Source organism: Hypanus sabinus, chromosome 8 (genome assembly GCF_030144855.1).
Source record: "Hypanus sabinus isolate sHypSab1 chromosome 8, sHypSab1.hap1, whole genome shotgun sequence".
Classification (NCBI taxonomy): domain Eukaryota; kingdom Metazoa; phylum Chordata; class Chondrichthyes; order Myliobatiformes; family Dasyatidae; genus Hypanus; species Hypanus sabinus.
The window spans coordinates 72,137,520-72,156,799 of record NC_082713.1 but is presented as its reverse complement, the minus strand read 5'-3'; the positions used below and the strand labels follow the sequence as shown (position 1 = coordinate 72,156,799).

The window sequence follows — 19,280 nt, the reverse complement described above, 5'->3', positions numbered from 1 at the left end:
TTTTGTTTAGCTTTTTAAAAAGAATTCCAATGAGACAGAATTTTATTCCATAATTTTAATTTTTTGGGTAGTGACCTGACTATTGTGCAAGGGGAAATTAGTTATCTGAATAGAGTCAGCCTGCACTGCTAATCTGATGTCAAAACAGGATGTGTTAGAAATGCTTAAAAGATCTGGGAACAGTGTGGGTGGGGTGGAGGGGGGGGGGGGGAATAGACAAGTGTTCCTGTCTCATGACCTTAAAAATCATAAACTATAACACTTTGTCTTTTCACAGATGCTACATGACCTAAGTATTTTCAACACTTGGTGCTGAAATCTATTTGTTTTCCTGTAATCCATATAACTTTCTACCATAGTGCACACCCAGCTTTTCCTCATTGTTACTATCAAAATCAATCAGCAGCATTTTTGCTAAACAGAACAATTATCTGAGGTACCTGTTCTGCCAATTTGTGAATAAACCACCTGGTCTTATCATATTCCTTTCTCATTACTATGTTTAAGTTTTGCTTAATTAGCAAATTTAAAATCATGCTCTATATCCTCAAATAAAAATTCTATCTTCCAGATGGAATCATTGAGCAATAGATCATTACAACACAGAAACAGAACCTATGGCCTATTGAGTCTGTGGAGATCTGTTATTCTGCCTAGTCCTAATAACCGGCACCTGGACCATAGCCCGCTATACCACTCATATTCATGTATTTATCCAAACTTGTCTTAAATGTTGAAATCAAACCTGCATCCACCACTTCTGCTGCCAACTCATTTTATACTCTCACCACCCTCTGAGTGAAGTATGTCTTCGTTAAATATTTCAAATTTCACTCTTAGCTCATGACCTCTGGTTTTAGTCTCACCCAACCTCAATGAAAAAACATGCTTGCACTTACCCTATCTATACCCCTCAATGCTGTCTCTCCGTATCAAATCTCCCCTCATTCTCCTACAGTCCAGAGAATAATTCCTAATCTATTTAACCTTTCCCTACAACTCAGGTCCTTAAATCCAAGCAACATCCTTGTGAATTTTCTCAGCACTTTTTCCAATCTTATTATCTTTCCTGTAGGCAGATTACCAGAACTACACACAATACTCCAAATCTGGCCTCAGCAATGTTTTATAAAACTTCAACTTAACATCCCATCTCCAACTCAATACTTCAATATATCGGGGCCAATATGCCAAAAGCTCCTTTTACAATCCTATCAGTGACACCACTTTCAAGGAATTATGGATCTGTATTCCTCGTCCTCCTGTTCTACCATACTCCTTATTGCCCTAGCATTCGCTATGCAAGTTCTACCCTGGCTTGTCCTCTCAGTGCAACACCTCACATTAAATTCCAATCTGCCATTTTTCACCCCATTTTTATAGCTGCTTTACATCCTGCTGAAGGCTTTGATACTGTTCCTTGTGGTCCACCATGCCTCCAATCTTGGTGTCTTTCACTAATTTGCTGATCTGGTTTACACCTTCTCATCTAGGTGTTTTATCAGTATCTTGGATACCTTCACTATATATCTTCCTTTCATTCAAAATAGGGGCAAAGTTGCTTTCTTTTTTTTAGTCAATCTTTCATCCATGCACTACTGTCACCATACTATATAGAATTCAAATTTTACCAATATGACCAAAAGGTAGCAATTAAGATACATTTTGGAATCACATGTACACAACATGAATTGAGCAGCTCCTACCTTCCTTCTTATCCACTGAAAAATAATTTGCTGGAAGGTTTATTTCTGTGTGATTAATTGCTAATTTAAATACAAAAATACAGTGCTTTTAAGATCTTTTTTAAGATCTGAGTAAGCAGCTCCAAGTTCATACCTTGGTTTATCTTCCCAATTATTTTCTTCCATAAGCTGTGATTTTTCAGGCAGCTTTCCTTGGTCCTGAAACACAAAGGAATATTGAAATGTTATTGTTATGATTCAAATTAAGTTGCAAATAAGGACACGTCTATCAAGAATCTTTGTAAACTATTACTAGCGTTTCCCCAAAAGCATTTGTTAGAAATAGGACTGAAGATAATATTCAAGGAAGTGTGTGCCAAAATTGAAACAGAGCTCAATCTCGATCAGCATGGAGTGATCTGTCAAGCACAGGCAATACAAATAAAAAACTGTGCTTAATTTCCTCTAACTGTTGATATTCATTGAAAGAAAACAACAGGAGCATATTTTAATAAAACAAAGGAAAGTCAAGCTTGATAAATTTAGGCAGTCACTTAAGTTTATTGACAAGAGAAATGTAGTAAAGAACCTGACAGATGGCTTTTGATAAAATTAAGGCACTTTTACAAGAAGAAAAAATCTTTTAAAAATGTACTGTATTGTACTGCTTATTGATAGCTTGCAGCTTGCAGATGCAAAAGATGTAAGTGTAACTAATATCAGACTCCAAAATTGGCTGAGGATTCAAATGATTTTTATCTAAAATATATAAACTAGTACAGTAAATCCACTATGAACATTCTCACATTACACAAACAACTGAAGCAAGATTAATTGAAGAATACACTGGTACCTTCAGAGAACAAAGGGAAAATTCTAAAGGTACAAGAAATGTAGTTTTTGGGAGGTTCCTTAATGCTGTCGGTAGGTTAGGGGTGTAGTAGAGATAAATTCCCACAACCTATTAAATAACGTGCATTTAACATGTTGCTTAGCTATCAAGCCCAGCAGAACAGTTTAATGGTAAGGGCAGGTTACTGATGCCTTAAAACCAGTTGCTTTTGGCAGATGAGGTTCGTCAGTCATGGATGGCCGCTCATCTAGGAGATGATCTCAAACCTCTGCTGTCTTGCCATTCATGGGGAAAGCTTTGGGAGTAAATCGTTCGAGGAAAAATTCAGAGCTTCAGTCCTTAATACAGTACCTACGTTGAGTTCAATGCTGACAGGCAACTCCTGTGACAACATTGGTGCCAAACTGTATTGGCCTCTGCAACTCTTTTGGATTTATCAGCTGCATAGAGAGGTGGAGGAGCTTGCTGCATTAGCAACAATTTGCTCTTCACATCATACTTCCTTGGCTTGCGTATCAACTGAATGTAGACAGCCAAGGCACAACACCTATAGTTGACCCTGACCAATGGAGAAACCCCTCAGATTTAGGGAAAAGGAATAGAAAATGTATGTTCTAGGAAATAAAAGGAAAATCAGCAGTAGGGAGAGTAAAGCTCCTCAAAAGCATATCCTAACCGATTTGAGATAAAGTTTTTATAGCTAAAAAGTGAAAACATTTATTTTTGCACACAAGAAAGTCTGCAAAAGCTGGAAATCCGAAGCAACAATTGTAAAATGCTGGAGGAACTTAGCAGGTTAGGCAGCATGTATGGAAATGAATAGATGTTTCAGGCAAAGACTCATCTTCAGAACTGAGAAGGAAGAGGGAAGAACACAGAATAAAAAGGTGCTTCCTTCCCCTCCCAACCTTTTATTCTGGCATCTTCCCCCTTCCTTCTCAGTCTTAAAAAAATGTCTTGGCCTGAAACATCGACCACCTATTCCTTTCCATAGATATTGCCTGACCTGTTGAGTTCCTCCAGCATTTTGCTTGTGGTGCATTGATTTCTAGGTTTCAAAATTAGATTATCATGAATCCTGGTGTTTCTGCAATTCAAAGGTTTGTTGGATGTCAAGAATAAGGCATAAGACTTGTTACTTATAGCTGTTTTATTAAATGTTACAAGAACAAAGGAAGAAACAGGAGAACAAAAAAGTTGTGGTCATCTCATATTCAGACTAGAGCTAACAACATTTCAGTGATAAGAATTAACCTATATAACAGCCAGATTCGAGCGGTGTGACAAGCTACAGAAAACTAAGCTTCTAAGTTTCTAGAAAAACAAGAATTTTTTTTGGGGTAGGTATCCACATTTATCCAATAGCACTAATAACAGACACTGTGCTGTGCAACAATCTGTAACTCCAGCTTTCATAACTTTAATAGTCTTATAACTATTGCCACCGGACTGTCCAGGATTGAAACATGATAAACCTAGAAGAAATTTTAAGGGGTGCATTTTTTTAAATTTGGAGATCTTTCAGTCCATTAGGTCAATGCTAAATTTCACAAGCATAATCCCACCAAAACCAACTACGCTTATTTCCGTGTCCCACCAACTGATTTCTCTCTCGTGCCCATCATCTCTTTCAACAATCAACAAGTGATTATTTTCTTATTTATGTGCAGCACAGAATAATTTACTTAATACACCACCACAAAATTTGGGAAATGACATTAAACCTGAGTATCCAGCAGAAGCCATGTAGATCCTCAGTTGTGAGACAATGGCAATAACACTGTGCAGTCCATTTTGGTGGATAAAAAGATTTGTTGAAGCATGAATAATTATCATGCATTCAAAGGTGTAAATATTGCTAATGTTCACACAGACACATGTGCTATTAGTTATTATATGCATAAGTAAATACATTACTTTTATACAGGTCACAAACGGAGCACTTAGATGAACATCTGTTTCAGATGATGGTGTTTCTTCTTCTTCTGCATTCTCAATAAAGTCAAAATGCTCCTGATCCACTGAGCCTAAAATGCAGAATATATAGGAAGTATAAAACTTGCTAGCTGTGAGGAACGATATAGCTATTTGCTCAATCACAACCCGGTAAGTATTTGGAATATGGAAGGCAAATGAAAAAATGTCACTTAAAAACTGGTGTAAAGTGCAATAAACCCCATAGCAGAATCCCGAAAATCTTAATTTTTCAGATTAACTCCCCAATGACACTAAAGTGCTGCAAGTGTTTTGAAAGCAAAATTTTACCTTTTTTATATAAATAAGTTCATTTATGGCTTAGTGAATATGTCTCATCATAACTTCCACTCAAGTGCAAATGCACTCCTTAAAGTTTCCCATGTCATTAATTCTCAGTTAACAACCTAACATGGCTACAAAAAGACATTTGATCAGGTGACCGTAAGTTTGGCAAAGAGATAGGTCTGAAGCAGTACACAGAGAAAAAAAATGCAGAGTCAAATAAGGTCAAGGAGAAAATTTCCAAAGTTAAGCCTTCAACTCTCTCAAAGGTATATCAATCCATCAGGTAGGGACAAGAAGCCAAAAGTGCATGATCACAGAAATTTGAGTTAAGGAGCAGAGACAGATTCAAAGACAGGAAATGTAAAGGCTATAAAAACACTTAAAACAGGGGTATGAATTTTCTCAGTTTTATCAAAAATTCCTCCACTTCAATTGTTAATTCTGTTTTTTTAAACTCTCCATAGATGTTTGTTTACCTGAGCAATTCCAATGTTACCTCATTTTACTTAATGTTATTGCGACAGGTAGTCAATCTGTGTGGGTTAGGAGTATTTTGGTTTCAAACTCCAGTTTACAAAAAAATTAGCTAAAAGTGGCATAGTTAGTGCAACACTAATACAGCTTGAGGCTATTAATGTTGGAGTTCAATGTTCAATTCCATCATCTATACATCTTCCCTGTGGAATGTGTAGGTTTTCTCTGGGTCCTGGTTCTTCCCACAATCTAAAGGCGTACCAGTTAGTTGGTTAATTGGTCATTGTAAATTATCCCTTAGGCTCAGGTTAAATCGGTGGTTGCTGGGCAGTCCAGTTTGAAGGGCTAGTATCTCCAACTAAATAATCTCATCTTTGGCAGCTGCAAGCACATTACCAAGAGGAAGACCATTAGCTTTCTTGATCACCCAGCCACTTTTTTTTTTAAAAAAGTCTTCAGGAACCCACATTAATCAGACTTCATGTGATGCAAATGTCTCAAAAACCTAACTTTCTGAGTTAGTTAGCAACTTCTAAAACGTTAACAAGCTCCCATTTAAATGTTACCTCAGCAAGAAGTCAGCATTTTTGAGGAAAGACAGTTGGGGAAAAAGAAAACTGATGACAATTATATTTAAAAATAAAATATAATTCATTAATTTAAAACACATCTGTAATATACTTACTTTTATGGGAATTCACTTTATTTCCAGTTAAATGATTGTCTGATTTCAGAGGAATGTCCTTGGCTATTTCAGATAACTGTGAATGTATGCTAACTGTATCATCATCTGAGGGCTAAACAAATAAACACAAGATCAATTTTAAAAGAGAACCTGGCTATCTGACCCAAGCAGAACAGCACCTGTTGTCAAAACATTTAGGATTCAGAATGTCAGATATAGATATATATATCATTATAGTTACCTTTCCACTTTCTCCAAACCGGAAAGAAGAGATAATTGTGAAACTTAGTACAAATTAGAGGGCTGGCTGCAACAATAGCTGTTAATGACTATGACTATTGGGCTTTTATCTTTTTTTAGTAAGTACTTCTTAGTAACTAAAACATTGCTGTCAGAGATGGGAGACATGACTACTCATCAGAAGTTATGTCTTATTAGACTGTCAGTATATTGATCCCTGAGATGGTTGAGTATAAAGGAGAAGAATATCATTAGTGGAATCAGGGTGGATAAATCCCCAGGGCCTGACAAGGTAGCTCCTTGGACCCTACAGAAGGCAAGTATAGAAACTGCTGGGGCTCTAGCAAAGATATTTATACCTTAGCGACAAGAGAGGTACCAGAAGATTGGAGGATAGTTAATGCTGTCCCACTGTTTAAAAAAGGCTCTAAACATAAACAAGAAAATTATAGGCCAGTGAGCCTGACATCAGTTGTGGGAAAGTTATTGGAAGGTATTCTAAGGGACCAGATATACAAGTATTTGGATGGACATGGACAGTTAAGGATGGTCAGCATGGCTTCCTGTGTGGTAGGTCATATCTAACCAATATTGTAGTTTTTCCAGAAAGTTACCAGGAAAGAAGGCAGTGGATGTTGTTTACATGGACTTTAGTAAGGCATCTGAGAAAATCCTGTATGGGAGGCTGGCAAGAAGATTCAGTCGCTTGGGCTTCAGGATGTGGTAGCAAATTGGATTAGGTATTAGCTTTATGGAAGAAGCTAGAGAGTGGTAGAGGGCTGCCTCTCTGATTAAAGGCCTGTGATTATGGTGTACCACAGGAAATGGTGCTGTTTGTCATCAGTATCAATGATCTGGTTAATAATGTGGTTAAATAGATCAATAAATTTGTGGATGACGCCAAGATTGGGGGTGTAGTGGACAGTCAGGAAAGTTATCCTGGCTCACAGAGGGATTTGTATCAGCTGGAAAAATGGGCTGAAAAATGACAGATGGAATTTAATGAAAACAGGTGTTCGGCACTTTGGTAGAACCAACCAGGGTAGGTCTTACATAGTGGCACTGAGGAATGCAGCAGAAGAAAAGGATCTGAGAATACAGGTCCATAATTTGTTGAAAGTGGCATCACAGATAGACAGGGTCATAAAGAAAGGTTTTGGCATATTGGCCTTCAAAAATTAATGTACTGAGTACAGGAGATGGGATTTTATATTAAAGTAGTACAAGACACAGGTGAGGCCCAATTTGGAATATTGTGTGCAATTTTAGTCACCTGCCTATAGGAAAGATGTAAATAACATTGAAAGAGTACAGAGAAAATTCTCAAGGATGTTATAAGGACCTAAGTTATAAGGAAAAATTGAATGGGTTAGGACTATATTCTTCATAACGTAGAAGATTGAGAGGAGATTTGATAGAGATATACAAAATTATGAGGGGTACAGATAGGGGAAATGCAAGCAGATTTTTTCCACTGAGGTTGGATGGGACTATAACCAAAGGTCATGAGTTAAGGGTAAAAGGTGAGAAGTTTAAGGGGAGCATGAGGGGAAATTTGTTCATTCGGAAAGACATGAGAGGGTGGAATAAGCTGCCAGCACAAGTGGTGCATGCAAGCTCGATTTCAACATTTCAGGGAAGCTTGGATAGGTACATGGATGGCAACGATATGGAAGGTTTTGGTGCCAATGGCCTGTTTCTTTGATATGCTTCTCTATGATTCTATAATTGTGGCAGTTATCACAATCTGGTGTAATTTTTGAATCTCAAGTTTGTCCCTATTTGAATCTTTAGTTAAGACTTTTGAAAAACAGAAATCTGGTTGCTCTTCTGTAATTAAATAACTAACCTTCGATCAACATGCAGACACAAGGGACTGCAAATGCTGTAATCTGGAGCACCAAGTCGGAGGAAATAAGGTTAGGCAGCATTGATGGAGGGAAATGAATACTTGATGCTTCAAGTTGTGATGAAGGGCATCAACCCGAAATGTCGACTGTCCATTTCTACCCCCTATAGATGCTGCCTGACCTGTTGAGTTTCTCTTGCCTTTTGGACATAGTTTTAATCCATTGCCACAATACCTCTAGCCAAAAGATAACTTGAAACTTCAAAAGAACCGAAGGAGCAGCAGTTACTTTATGAAGGTGGGTTTTAAAATCTGTACTACCCTTTAGAAATATTTCATCAATTCAGTCCCAAGAAACACAACTAATCTTTAAGTCTACAATGCGTTGGTCCAAAACTCCTTGCCATATTCCCTTATCATAAAATCCTTAACCAACATCTGCTTAATATTCTAAATTCCAGGGAATAATATGCTGGATTTTATTACTCAAGTAGTTGAGTTAAATATCATTTTGTTAAGTATACATTGCATTACCAGGGCCATCAAATCCTTCCTAAACCCTTGCACCCACAATGGTTTTCAGTGCCCCAGCAATGTTTTATACAACTGTAACACAACTTTTATCCTCCTGTAAATCTGGCCCTACATTAACAAGTCACTTTTTTTTAATCCTTTCATTAATTGCATTTTTGTGATACACATACATCTCCAATATCTCTAGTTTTTCAGCATTGAAAGGGAATAGGTTTCCAAATTTTATTATGTCCTAACAATGTAATCTTGCATTTGTTTACATAAAATCCTTCTGCCAGATTTTACTGCTGTTCAATATATTTTATAATTTAAGTTTCAATGTCATTCTTTGTCATCATCACACTTAAATATGCAAATGTAACTTACAAATTATAGGCACAACAGATTTTTTTGGTCACTAGTCGTCCAAGATTTGCCATTACTCCTTCAATCTCTTAATATCAAGAGAATTTCATAATTAGGTCAATAATTTGACTTCACTTGTGGAATTTCAACTCCACAATAGGAATCAGATTTATTATCACTGTCTTATATGACATGAAATTTGTTGTTTTGCGGCAGCAGTGCAGTGTGCAGCTTGAACCAATACTGTCCATTGAAGAGCTTCTCAACTGCTTGGTGGTGGCTCTACATCTAAAAAAAATCCCCCAAAATCATTTCATTCTAAATTACCTTAACCAGTTCCAAAAAAATTCAATTTGCTAAACATTGCCTAGTTACAAATCCATGTACCCCTTTATTTCTCCAATGGCATGTTAAGCCATGTTGTCTTTAATATTAGACATCAGTAGATTTTTCAATGCTGATTAGATTCACCCCTCAGCACTAGGATGACAAACTGCCTTCAATCAAAAGGAGCTCAGATTGAAAACGAAGTCAGAAAGATATAGTTGGAACATCAGCAAATCAGTAGCCTAGTGTTTAGCACAATGCTATTACAGGTCAGGATGTTCTGCAGTTCAATTCTGGCACTGACTTTAAAATTTGTACTTTCTCCCTGTGAATGCATGGTTTTCCTCCCACAGTCCAAAGACATACTGATTAGGAGGTTAATTGGTCATTGGAAATTGCCCTGTGATTAGACTACATTAAATAGGATGGTTGCTGGGCGGTGCTGCTCATTAGGTCAGAAAGCCCTGTTCCACACTATTTATTTTTTATTTAGAGATATAAACTTTCATATGCATCACCGGCAAGCAGTATCTATGTATTTGTGCTACCTGTATTAATAATGTGGCCCCTTTTCACAATGCCTCTTCAAACGTGGTGACTGAATTGAAACACAAAAATATAGGAAAACTAAAAAGTTGCCTTTGCAAAAGCATAATAATCTCATTTGACAACAATTTAAATAAATTATGTCTATTCAAGATGAAGAGTAAAATGAAAGTATATTACAAAATGAAAATAAGACTTTTTTTAAACAAGTAAATTAAAATCCCAGTTTGCAGAGCATGGAGTAACAGCAAAAGAAATTGGAAGTCTAATGCAATTTAGGACTTCCCTGGAGAACAAGTAAGCTTAAAAGCAGAATCACCTGGTCTCTACTGCCACTTGCTGGGCATTTCTACCAAACACAAGATAACCTAAATAGCCAACCACAAAACTGACTCAAATCTCTCAAATAATTTTTATTTACTTTGTAGGACTTTCCAGCTAGCCTCAAATTTTAATTTCTTGTGTTTCTGTAGCAATAGTCATGGCCTTTTCTTATAACCCAAAGAAATATCAATAAAACAATCTTGAAATTACTCCAAATTCCTCATCCTTCACAGTTCATTACCTCCACCCTGGCCCAGAGAAAATCTCTCACAAACTCTGAATGCACAAGATGTGATAAAACTAGACCAATGATTTTGACCTGACATCAAACACAGCAAACTTTTTCAGCCAAAAAAAAAAACAGAATGTGGTATTTCTGTGATTATCATCACAGAAGACCACTTTCTACCTTTTCTTTTGAGTCAAAAAAATAAATGCGATCACTATATACAATCAAAGCTATGGGATCCGTTTAGTTGTTAAAAAAAACATGCAGTCCAGAACAAAATGATTATCTAACCAAGTTGCTTCAACATTAAAACTATGACAGTGATTGCTAACATCCAGTTTAGGTTTCATCCACTCTCCAATACATGACTTATCAGTAATGTCCAAAAGAGAACAAAAAACTTCCCAAACACTGATCTCCCTCTATCCTTGTCTAAGAAAACAGGATATCCTTTTCTCTTTTGCTACTCAGGAAATCCCCCCCCCCCCCCCAAAATACATGCTATCTCATGTCCATTCTAATTCTACGGTTTCTAAAAGGACTCGGATTCTGTGAGTATGTGAGCATGGCAGCACTATGGTTAACATAATGCCTCACAGCACCAGCAACCCAGATACAATTCCCACTGATGTCTGTAGGGAGTTTGTACATTTGACCATGACCACAACGACTTCCTCCAGGTGCTTTGGTTTCCTTCCACATTTCAAAGACATATGGGTTGGTAGTTTAATTGGTCATGTGAGTGCAATTGGGCGACAGAGCTTGTTGAGCCAGAAGGGCTTGTTACACCTTGCTGCATCTCGAAGTAAAATAAATAGAAATGTGGACTTTTCCATTAATGCAAGGGATGCCTGATGGGACAGACAGACGGGTAGTTATAGAGGTGATCAATCTTTTTCGTTACTATTGTTTGGTTTCTGTGTGTTTTCAACACAAGGATATGACCTTTTCTGTGCTATCCATAATGTGCCTTTTCGAGTCAATAGAAATGTCAACTGTTTTCTTGCCATAGAGGCTTTAGGTACATTGTTGAATCTTTTACTCTGCCAGACAGGAAATTTCTTTTCAAGATGGAGCGTGGAATAGATTATACGCTTTATGATACTAGTGTCCAGCAATGTGACTAACTTGAAAACCAAGTATTCAAAACCAATAAGAATAATCATATTTTAATCAACTACGGTAACCCACTAATTATTAGCAACATTTTTTTAAAGCTATCACCATGTAACCAATTCTGAAATCCTCGGTACACAATGCACATGAAGGCCTATTTTCTCAACTGAGAACTGCATTAAACAGCAAGCAACAACATAAAGCAAATTTATAATTAATGGATTAGGCAGACACTCTGCATTCCTATCATATCTAGTCATGAGTAGTAGAAATTGAACAGCTAATACAATGTCACCGCATCCTCAGCAAAGTTGGGTCTATAGTGAAAGTGTCAAAGACAAGTCAGAAACATTCAGCAGTAAGTGCCAAATACGTTATTCATCTCATCTTACACCCAAGGTTCTCATCACAGAAGCCATCATTCTGCCAATTTGTTTCACTCCACAATATGCTAAAATGACCAAGCACATCAGATACAGTAGTGTAGAAGCAGTCAGATAGTTACTAGAGCACTGTGAGTTTACTGTCCAGAGGTAACTGCACCTTCAACCAAACTGTTCCACACTTGTTACATCACTATCCAAGAATAGGGATAGTATCCAGGCTTTATTTGTTTGTCATAAGCAGGACAAATCCAGTCCAACTAATTGTTTGGTTAATCTCATTTATATCAGTAAGTGAAGGTCGATGTCTTGGAAATTGAGGAGATGCAGAAGTTGCCAAGGGCAGCGTTGATGGTATTGGAAAAGAAGGATGACATCTCAGATGGAAAGACTTATTCTGAAAATAGATGTGCTAGAGACAGAGGAACTAAGGAAAGTAAATAGCAAATGACAGTGGAAGAGGTATAGTTATTATAACCATGAGAGTAAGAAAGTTTATAAAAAGTATCAGTGGACAGTCTGCCTCCAAAGACAGAGAAAGATCGAGAAAAGGAAGAAAAGTGTCACAGATAGATCGACAAGCTCAGCTTGGAAGCAAACAATGCAGTGTAGTGCAGAAAGGGTTGGGGAGCATTACCAGTGAAGGCTTAGATCACAGAATGGTCCACATCGCTGATGAAAAGGCAGGCAGACTGGGCCCATGAGGGTGCCCATGGGTACACCCTTGGTTTGAAGAAAGTTGGAGGAGCTGAAAGAAAAATAGTTGTTGCAAGGACTAGTTCTGCCAGTCAGAGAAGGATGGTGGGTGTAGGGGAATGGTTAGATCTATCATCTATAAAGTGGAGACCTTTAAAGCCTTCCTTATCAGGAATAGAAATGTAAAGTGACTGGACATCCATAGTGAAAACGAAGCGAACAGGGCTACTTGAAAATGGTTGAAGAGATTGAGAACATGAAAAGTGTCATGGATGTTGCTGAGAAGCGACTGAACCAAGGGGAATAAAATGAAATCAAGATACATGGACACAAACTCAATGGGGCAGGAGCAGGTAGAAACAAGCAGTGTGTGTTGGTGGCAGGAAATGGGATATCTCCAGAGTTGATGGGGTTGGTGATGCTGCAGAAGACAATGGACTGACGCTCCTGAGGGATTATCTTGAAGATGACTTAAGTCATTTTAATTGGAGGAAAGTACAGGTGAATAACAGATGCAGAGTTTTTATTTTATTAGAACACAGAGGGCAGTAGCTATATGGAACATCGTTTAAGAAACTCTTTGGCACTTGGATGAAAGAAAAATTGAGGGCTACCAGGGAGAGAAGGGTTAGATTTATTTTGGAATTAATTAGAAGGTCAGCACAACATAGTGGATTGTTGAGAGAATAAGGCTGGAATTGTTGGACAGGTAAGAAAGAACAAATTTTAGTTAGAAAATGGGTTTAATGAATGGGTTTGCTCAGAGTCAGCACTGACTTGATATACCAAATTGTCGTCTACTATATCATTATAAAACCATGAAACAACCACTTATACTGAATATTCAATGACATTGTTATTGGTGCCAATCGCCAATCTGGTAACTGAACAAAGTCAACAAACCCAGCTATGTAAATACTGAAGCTACAAGAGAGGGTGGAAAGTTGCATATCCCTTAGCAAGTGACTGATTTACTGGCATCACAAAAACTTCCAACCAACTCCAAGGCAAAAGGGTGATAAAAAACAGTCTTCCTGGATGAGGGAAGCTCTAAAAACACACACGTAGCTCAGTACCATCCAGTCTTTTGATTGGTAACTCAAATCACCATAAACATTCATTCCCTAGACTACTTCTCGGCTATTCCATAATCACCTATGACTTCCACCACCATGGAGAACAAGGGCTGCAAAGACAATGGCATACCACTACAGGCAGGTTCTTCTATATACTGCACACAATTGCAAAATCAGTAATTCCCTATGCTATCCAATGGCGCTGTTGGAGGACCTTCACCCATAAAGACCACATCAGTTCAAGACACACCACAACCTACTCAAGGACAGCCGGAGATTGTCAGTTAATTCTTAGTCTTAAGCAGAATGGTAAAATTTGCAGCTTAGTGAAAAGCACTAATTCTACTTATAAGACACATAAATGACAAAACAACATGAGAGCTGATCAATAGAAAATTAATGCTTTCTGTGTTGGTGAAATACCTAATATCGCAGAAACAGATAATTTAATGTAACTGAAATAAATATCCAAGTAGCAAAAAGCAGTTTAAGAACTTACTTCAGTTGTAGACAACCGCTTATCACCATTATCACTACCAATGCCTGAATCAGGACCATGGTTTTTAACTGGATAAAAATCTTCCATGCTGGAAAATAAATTGACAGAATAAATTGCAGAATGTTTCTAAACTTGTTAATAACAATTCTTTTAACTTAATAATGATACTATGTAATCAATTTCATGCATCCTTAAGAACTAATATGAACCCTTTTCCAAATTCTGCACTGATCAGCTGTTCTGAACCAGAAGAGAGTTACTTTAACTTACTGATGCACATTATGCTGCAAGCTGACCATTACCAGAGCAACTGTTGTATTTCTACACAAAGGTGGAAATTTAAAGGGTGTTTGCAACTGCTTCAAACCTGGACTCCAACATGGATGTCCACAAGTTATATAGATTTCCAGATGACATCTTGCTTAATCTGTCTGCATGTTTCTCTGTTGATTTTAATTAGACTTGTAAGCAACTGACTTTTTTCAAATTAACACTTTTTTTGTTAATGTTTATAAATGTATTTAAATTTTAATTATTTTAACTTAAGTATTTTAAAGGTTTGAATAAATTTTCATGGGTTCTGCTGAATATCGAAAACATAAAAGACTTCCATAAATTTCGAGATATTAGTCCTGACGGAATGTCTCCACATGAAAAGTCAACTGTTTCTTGCTGTCCATAGATGGTGTCTTTCTCGCTGACTTTAATAGTTTTGAAACCATCTAAATGGGAAGGTCTAGCTTACAGCAGATGTGAAAAGATCCTGAAGGCTGTGGCCAGAGCAAGCTCTGCATTCTTCCTCCCTTCATCATGTGATGCCACTTAAGATTACAGAAAGCATGGACTCTTTGCAAGTGAAGAACTGGGCAATGGTTGATATTGTAGAGAGGATTGGTAGTGAGCTGAACATCTGAAGGATATTCTTACAGATGGCAGTTGCTGTCCACATTTTGCGCACTAATGATAAATGACTTGAGATTAAGTTACGTTGCAAAATACCTGGGACAAAGTGTTGTCACTTCCATGTATGTAAAAGCTGTAGTATTTCTTCCATGTATTCTTATCTGAACTACTACAGTTGTAAATGTAGGGATTGGAGTAAATTATAATTTAGGAAAAATACATCAATGTCTTAGGTTTTTGAACTAAATTGAAAACAATCATGAACTCAAAAGGACTGAAAAAGAACAACTGAGCCATTCTAGTGTGGGTTATAGTTGAAGAAAGCTTTTTGAGTTGTATAATGCTGATGTTGAGCACTAGTGGTTACAATCCTTTCAACTCTGATATTCCTGGTAAGATCCATGAACAGAAAAATAACAAGAAAATATATCTGCAACATACTTAGCCTAGTAAATGCATTTAATCGGAACCTGTCACAATATTTTCAAGTTTATTGCATATTCCTGATTCTTTAGCTCAGTCCTACTTTTCCAGATTTAAACCTGCAACTATTTTGAAGCAATAAATTTGAAGCTCCAACACCACACAAGTAGCTCAGACTATCCAGACTCTTAATTGATACCTCAGTCACCGGAAACATACATTTCCTATATCACTTCTCTTCAAATGGATTACATAGTTGGTTTGAGAAATGAACCAAAATTGTACATGAAGTGGCTCCTGAAAGCCTTCCCATAGCATAGGACAACTGGGGCTATCCAATATATACTTAGTTATGATGTTCATGGATAGGATAGCTGAAAGGCAAAATATTCAATTTCTACTGTACTGTATTATTTTAAAGTACTGTGAACTTGATTGTTACTAGTATTTAATGCTATAGGATTGTTGCATCATCTTCATTCATGATCTTGATTTCTAAATTGTATGGTTATTGTTAAGCAGTTTAAGCCGTATAAACAAAACGTCTCTTTACAACTTTTTAAATCATTCAAAGTAAAACTGATTTGGCATAAATTAATTTGACCCTTAATTGGTATTAAGAACCCTCAGAACTACCCACCAAATACAGTTGGTTGAGGACTCTGGCTTACACACACACACACACACACGGTAACCTCTAAGAAAATGGCAAGTTTTACTTTAAAAGTCAGGTACATAATACTTTTAATTTACATACAACAATTACCACTTTGTACTAAATGTGAAAGTAACCTGTCCGTCAGAGCTTGAGGATGTGCTCTCTTATCCAAAGAGGGAAGATCCAAAGAATCTGGCTTCTTGTCTATGCGACATGATTGAATATTGAGGAATTTGAATATATGTACTTTTCCTTTGAGGCAAATCTACAAAAAATTAAAAAAATCAAAGTTATTTTTGAGGAACTCTGAGTAGTGACACATTCTGTTAAATAATGAATGGGATAAAAAATGCCATACAATGAAAAGGTTTATTCCATTATCAAATTAATATTAGACAAACCTGAACACATATATTATACACACCTGTGCTGGAGGAGATTGCATTGGGTTGTTATCTAATATTATAACCTGAAGGTATTTGAGCTTTCTAAAACTGGTGGGTATTTTGGTCACTTTATTGCAGGAAAAGTCTAATTTTACGAGGGGAAGTTCGGCCAATTCTGAAAAATAAAGTGGAAATTACAATATACAGATTAATAAATCTCTAATAGATCAATACATAAGTGTCCTCTTAAAGAAAAGTAATATATACAGATGTGATTTCTTACCTTCAGGTAATACCTGCAGATGATTTCTTCTAATATTTAATTCTCTAAGTGACTGAAGCTTTTCCATTTGGTGAGGAAGGATTTGAATCTCATTGCAGCTAACATCCTGTAAACAAAATGGAGAATACTGAAATTAAACCAAGCACTTTACACATCTGGCATTTCTTATTACGAGAGACAATTTTACATTTTCCAATCTATACATTGCTAACACATTGCATAGAGTCATAGTTTGCATTGCTAAACTTAGGAAATGCTGATACTGTTCTGTGTTAGACAAGGTTTGGGGGGGGGGGAGAGAAGAAGGGAGCAAACTGTTGACCTTTGAGGTCAGTATTCAACCTTCCTTGCTGTAGCTCCTTTTCCCTATTGCCACTCTCCAACTCAGAGTGTCTCAGGATCCACCATCACCTCTTGGGTCACTGGAGCCTCCGTCTTTCTCCCATCCAACTTCAATGAGCACACCAACCCTATCTGGCTTCTCTGATGCCATCAACTCTCCTCCCAGCTGTTATCCCTGTCATTTCACCATTTCATCTAACCTTCCTCTCTGAGGCAGAATGTTCTGTCCTTAGTAAGGGCCTTAACCCTGTCCCCTTCACCTGAGTTCCACACCTGCTAGAGGCTAAACTCTTCTGCCATCGCCTCCTTCTCCAAGCCCACTTCTTTGGCAAGAGTTCCCTACCCTGGACCAATGACCCTTTCTGCAATCTCCAGTCCTCCTCCTTTTTTGAGATATCCTGCTCTGGCTTTCTGCCTGCCCTGGATCTTTTCATCCCTAATTGCCGACCAGGCATCAACTGGCTCAACTTCAGCACTCCCCACTCCTCCGTGAACCTTACCTCCTCTGAATGCACTGTCCTTCACTCTCTCTGCACCAATCCCAACCTTACTATCAAATACATAAAGGGGTGCTGTTGTAGTGAGGCAAACTGACTGCTACCTAGTCGATGCCAGGCAGCAATGCTCAGATATCTCCTCAGGTCTACCTCTTGAAAAGGATCCCACTCCAGACCATCAGAAAATTGTCTCTGACACCAACTCTGGAGAACATTCATCCATGGCCACCAAACTCATAGTTCCCTTACCCTGCACTGCTTGCTTCTACCGCCTACCTAAGATCCACAAGCGTGCGTCCGGCACTGTTCTGTCTAAGCTGTGTGGGTGCAAGGCCACTCAGTTACAGAAATGCACCTATACACAAAGCTTTTGTTGCCATGCAGCTGGAATTTCTGTACCATATAAACATGTACAATGCTGTGCAGTTTTCAGGCTGTGTAAAACTTTCCTGCTCAGAGCAACGGTTGGCAGAGCAAAAGTGCTGTCTGGGTAGGACTATTGTCTCTGCCTGCTACTGTCTATTGAATCCATGCCCTCAGACCTCAACTCCATTCCATCCCTATGATTCAGCCCCTTCCCACTTACATCTGCACCTCTTCACATGCTCTCTATCTCAACAACCTTCAATTCCCTGGCATTAACTGCCTCATTTTCACCAGGGATGTCCAGTCTTTATATAATCAACCAGTTCCCCTCCACCACCACCCTCCTCCTTTTTGGCAGAAATGCTTCTCACCCTCAACAATTTCTCCATCGTTCTCCATAGCATCTGCCATGTCCAAAGGGATACCATCATAAAAACATCTTTATCTCCCCTTCCCATTCTCTATTTTACACAGGGTTTGCTCCCTTTGTGAATCTCTTGTCTATTCCTCCACCTCAATAGTCTACCCTCCCTTCATTTATCTCTGTAAGCAAAAGTGCTACACCTGCCCATTCACCTCTTTCCTCACCTCCATTCAGGGCCCCACAGTCCTTCCAGGTGATGAAACACTTCACTTATGAATCTGTTGGGTCACCTATTGTATCCTGTGCTTCCAATGCAGCCTCCTCTACATTGACAAGACCCATCATAAATTGGGGGAATATTTTGCGAGCACCTCTATTCCATCTGCCAATTGCAGAATTTCCCAGAGGTCAACCATTTAATTCCTATTCCCATGTGTTGGCACACGGCCTCCTCTTTTGCCAAGATGAGGCCACTCTCCATCTGGGTCATCTCCAACCTGAAGACTAGAACATCAATTTCTCCTTCTATTATTTTTTCCCCATCCCCTTCTCTGTTCCTCTATTCTGGTCTCTTACTTTTCTTCATCTGGATATCATCTCCACCTGATGCTCCTCCTCCTTCCCTTACTTGTATGGTCCACTCTCCTCTACAATCAGATTCCTCTCTCTCCAGCCCTTTACCTATCCCACACATCTGGCTTCACCTATCACCTTCCAGCTATCCTCCTTTCCATCACCTTTTTATTCTGCACTTTCTTTCCAGTCTTGAAAGGTTTGAGTCTGAAAAGTGTTACCTGACCTACTGAATTCCACCAGCAATTAGCGTGTGTTGTTTTGAATTTCTAGCATCTGCAAAATTCCTTGTGTTTATGATTTGCGGTCAGTGACCTTCTATAGAACTGATAAAATGTTCTTTCTATCCTATGTTTGTTCTA

General features: G+C 38.0%; 1 protein-coding gene across 3 annotated transcripts in view; it reads right to left on the bottom strand.

The window, feature by feature from the left end:
- The window catches only part of lrch2 (leucine-rich repeats and calponin homology (CH) domain containing 2), a 180,439-nt gene that overhangs the window by 64,904 nt on the left and 96,255 nt on the right, over positions 1-19,280 (bottom strand). For all 3 annotated transcript variants that reach the window (XM_059977329.1, XM_059977330.1, XM_059977331.1), the window contains exons 4-10: positions 16,777-16,882; positions 16,532-16,668; positions 16,242-16,372; positions 14,124-14,211; positions 5,960-6,071; positions 4,456-4,565; positions 1,840-1,904 (exon numbers count right to left, since the gene is read on the bottom strand). In XM_059977329.1, coding sequence (XP_059833312.1) covers positions 1,840-1,904; positions 4,456-4,565; positions 5,960-6,071; positions 14,124-14,211; positions 16,242-16,372; positions 16,532-16,668; positions 16,777-16,882 — 749 coding nt within the window. The remainder of the gene's footprint in view (positions 1-1,839; positions 1,905-4,455; positions 4,566-5,959; positions 6,072-14,123; positions 14,212-16,241; positions 16,373-16,531; positions 16,669-16,776; positions 16,883-19,280) is intronic.